Source organism: Haemaphysalis longicornis, unplaced genomic scaffold (genome assembly GCF_048455015.1).
Source record: "Haemaphysalis longicornis isolate Haplotype H1 unplaced genomic scaffold, Haemaphysalis longicornis Haplotype H1 scaffold_139, whole genome shotgun sequence".
In the NCBI taxonomy this organism is placed as follows: domain Eukaryota; kingdom Metazoa; phylum Arthropoda; class Arachnida; order Ixodida; family Ixodidae; genus Haemaphysalis; species Haemaphysalis longicornis.
In genome coordinates, this window is record NW_027526244.1 from 16,301 (window position 1) to 20,340 (window position 4,040).

General features: G+C 49.6%; 1 protein-coding gene across 1 annotated transcript; it reads left to right on the forward strand.

The window, feature by feature from the left end:
• The first annotated feature begins 2,155 nt into the window (after positions 1-2,155).
• On the forward strand, positions 2,156-3,659 carry LOC144164769 (uncharacterized). The gene has a single exon (XM_077695047.1). It carries the CDS (start codon positions 2,366-2,368, stop codon positions 3,590-3,592), a length of 1,227 nt encoding a protein of 408 aa, XP_077551173.1. The 5' UTR covers positions 2,156-2,365; the 3' UTR covers positions 3,593-3,659.
• The last annotated feature ends 381 nt before the right edge of the window (positions 3,660-4,040 follow it).

Below are 4,040 nucleotides of genomic sequence, written 5' to 3' on the forward strand. Positions count from 1 at the left end.
ACCTGATGTAGCGATGAGTCCCCCGTGTCGGTAGACATGTACACATACCTATCGGAGAGGTAGTCCGATAGCCATGCGTACACGCGGCCCCTGATGCCTAAAGACTTCAGCGCCGAGCGGATGGCTTCATGCTCAACGCAGTCATACTCTGACTTGATGTCGAGGAACACGGCAACAGCAATGTTCCGCTGACACTTTGCTTCTCTTATGCTATTTGCAAGGGCGATGACGTTGTCGAGGCTGCTACGACCATTGCGGAAACCAGACATCTGTGCCGGGTATATATTTCGGACGGCCAAATCCCAGTCCAAGCGGAGCAGCACCATCTTTTCCATCAGTTTCCCGACACAACTCAGGAGCGCTATGGATCGGTAAGACTCGATGGTGGTTGGAACTTTACCTGGCTTTAGGACTGGGACAAGGCGAGCGTGTTTCCACCTTGGTTCTAGACAACCAGTTTCCCACGAAAGATTGAAGGCATGCAGGAGGCATCCTTTTCCCTTTTCACCTAGGTGCGAGATGGTTGTGTAGGTGTGGTCATCCGGGCCTGGACAGCTGGATTTCTTGACAGAAGCCAGTGCAGCGAGCAACTGCATGTATTTTTATATGTACCAACATATTTTGTTTTTTATATGTGCAAAGAATATTCTTTAAAAGCCCATGTTCTTCTTGTATAGTCGGTGTATTCGGTGCATAGGTCTTCCTTGCCTGTATACATGTGTGTATATATGTGTGTATGTGGGTGTATGTATATAATTATATACAGTGGAACACGGATATATCGAACTCCAAGGGGATCGCGAAATACTTCGATATATGAAAAATTCGATATAAAAATATGGGCTCTGAGACCTCACCTATGGCGGACGATCACTTACTGATCGTCGCATTCAAGAATGACAACTAATTCCGCACTCACGACACAACAGGACGCTTTATTTCCGTGAAAAAAAATCGCTGAGGTTGGCCTGCTTCTTCGTCCTGGAAATGAAATTAAAGACGCTGGTCTCGATCTTCTCGAGGCTGCACAACTAGAAAATTCCAGCAGTACGCTGCGCCTTCGCACACCATGCACAACACGCACGCAAAAGAAGAACAGCGTGTACGTACCACAAGAACTTTGAAGGTAACAATTCTAAGGCTCTCTGAATGGACTCCAACAAAGCGCTCGCGATGGTCATCTCCGAGAGAAACAGTGATCTCCGAAAGGTGCGGGACAACTCGCCAAACAGCAGCAACAGCATAAAAATGCAAAAGAAGGAGGAGGCCTCCAGCGCCTTCGTTCCCTCTTCCCTTTCCCGAGACGACATCGGGGGAAAAGAGACCCAGAGAGAGAGAAAAGAAGTCTTTTTCGGCTGTGTATATATATATATATATATATACAGATATATATATATATATATATATATATATATATATATATATATATATATATATATATATATATATATATATATATATATATATATATATATACACACACTTGATGTTTGTTGAACAGCTTTATTAGGAAGCTACGATTTGATGCAGCCGCAAAAAAATAAGAAAATGACGTGCGCATTGGCGGCATCCCTACCTCGCACTGTCACATTTTCCGAGCGTTCGGGCTTGTGTGCCTAAAGAGATTTAGCATACGAGGCTCCGTCCGCTAACGCTACGGCGGCCGGTTGCGGGGCCCGACTGGGCAAGCGCAAATTCGTTCCGGTAGGTGGGGGACTAGTTCCGCGAGCCAGTCTTCGCCATGCCCGCGCATTCGTCCACATCCTCCCCAACCTCAATGGGGGGTGCAGCGACCGCCGAAGAGCCCCTTCCAGCTCGCGCGGCGTTCGATATACCCAATGTCGGGAAAAATGCGGCTGGATATAGACGTACGAATTCCTATACCTTTACACAGAATTTTCAAGGGGATAATTTATGAGTTCGATATAGACAATAATTCGATATACCCGTGATCGACTGTGTATATATATATATATATATATATATATATATATATATATATATATATATATATATATATATATATATATATATATATATATATATATATATATATATATATATATATATATATATTGTTACGCACACCATCAGTTCCGTATATTCGCGGATGCGTTTATGACATTTCAATGGTCAACCATCTGAGCAAGCTGATTGGAAGAAGAGGAGAACGAGGTTGCACTCCGGCTTGGCACCATCATTCACGGACCGCTCTACCATCTGCGCTCGTCCTACACCGTCCGACCTCACTGTAAATAAATCCATCTCATAACAGTTTGGTGGAGGTGCGGGGTACGCCACGTCGGGCCTCCAGGATTTCCGCCGCAGCCGACGTGTCGCGGGTCTGCCACCGCTGTCTCCTACGATGCCTCAAGGTGGGAACACTGCACCGGCCCCCACGCCTGGCTGGCATCCCCCGCGAGAGCCCCGAATGTTTACTGGGAACGCCGATGAGGACGTTGAGGAATGGCTGACGCACTATCGGCGAGTGAGCCGGTACAACCGCTGGGATACCGCTGCACAACTCGCGAACGTCGTGTTCTCGCTAGATGAGACTGCCCTGACCTGGTTTGAGAACAACGAAAGCAAGCTCACAACCTGGGACCGTTTCGTCGAAGAAATTTCAGCCCGCTTTGGCGACTCCGTCGGAAAGAAGAAGCAGGCTGAACAGACGTTGCTGCATCGCGCCCAAGTCCCAGGTGAGACATGCACCACCTACATTGAAGAGGTGCTAAAGCTCTGCAGACTCGTCGACCCGCAAATGTCTGAGGACGATAAAGTGGGTCACTTGTTAAAGGGGATCGCTGAAGACGTCTACAACTTTTTGATAGGACGTGAAAAGTTGGAATCCGCGTCAGACGTTGTTCAGCACTGTCGAACCTTCGAGGCGTTGAAGAAGCGTCGTATTACGCCAAAGTTCGGTCGCTTGGCTAATGTAACTACTGTGGCAAGCGTTGATGTGACCCCACCACCGGACTTCGCTGAAACTATCCGGCGCATCGTCCGCGAGGAGTTGCTGCGACACCAAGAGCCTCGGCGCTATACTGACGGCTTGCACGTTCACGAAAGTTATGTGCTGCAAGATGTACAGGCCAATAGCCTCTCGCCTTCGAGTGCTCAGTTTCGTGATCCGAGCTATACGCCTCGCAATGAAAGCCCGCAGCGCCTCGACAATTGGGATTCACCACGCTACAGCCATGATGTCCAGCAGTTCTCTCGGCGCCCTCAACGTCCAACTTACGACCAGCGTCCTCAGCGCCCGGCTTATGATCGCCGTTTTGATGGCGTCTACGAGAGATCCTTCCCTCCCCGTGAGCGTGACCTTCCCGTCTGCTACAACTGTGGTTTTGAGGGCCACATTTCTCGCTACTGCCGCCGTCGCCGCCAAGCTCCACGGTACCAGCAAACTCCCATGTGGAACCGCCCGAACGCCCGAAATGCCCGCTACGACACTCGCCTGCCAACAGCTTTGTTCTCCGAGGCACCACCGCGCCGCGATTCACCGGCTTCTGACCGCAGCTTGACCCCACCCGCTTCACGACAGCGGCGTTCACCATCACCCCGGCGTCGGTCACCGCCGCCGGAAAACTAGCCAGCGCGGCCAATGGAGGTGAGGCCGCGGCACAACTGTCACGTGAAATGCCTCTTACCGGACAGCCTAACTGGGAACTACCTTCGCCTGTATCAATGCTAAAAAACACAGTGGAAGTATTAGTCGATGACACCCGAACGATGGCTTTGATTGATACGGGCGCAACAGTGTCGGTAATGAGTTCTGCGTTTAAATCCCGTCTTGGCCGCAAAGTAATGTTTCACTGGGACAAAATGGTAACATTTCAAGGTGTCGGTGGTGAGTCCCTATGCCCACTTGGAATCTGCTCAGTGACTGTTTCGTTTGGCGGCCACACGTTCAGGGCGGAGTTTGCAGTATTGCCGCGGTCAACTCACGATGTGATTTTAGGTCTAGACTTCTTGAAGCAGTGTGGTGCCACAGTTGACTGTCGTAATGGGGAGATATATGTGGACGGGACCGCCCTATC

Coding starts and splice junctions, on each gene's coding strand:
- LOC144164769 (XM_077695047.1), top strand. CDS start 2,366: ATGCCTCAAGGTGGGAACACTGCACCGGCCCCCACGCCTGGCTGGCAT.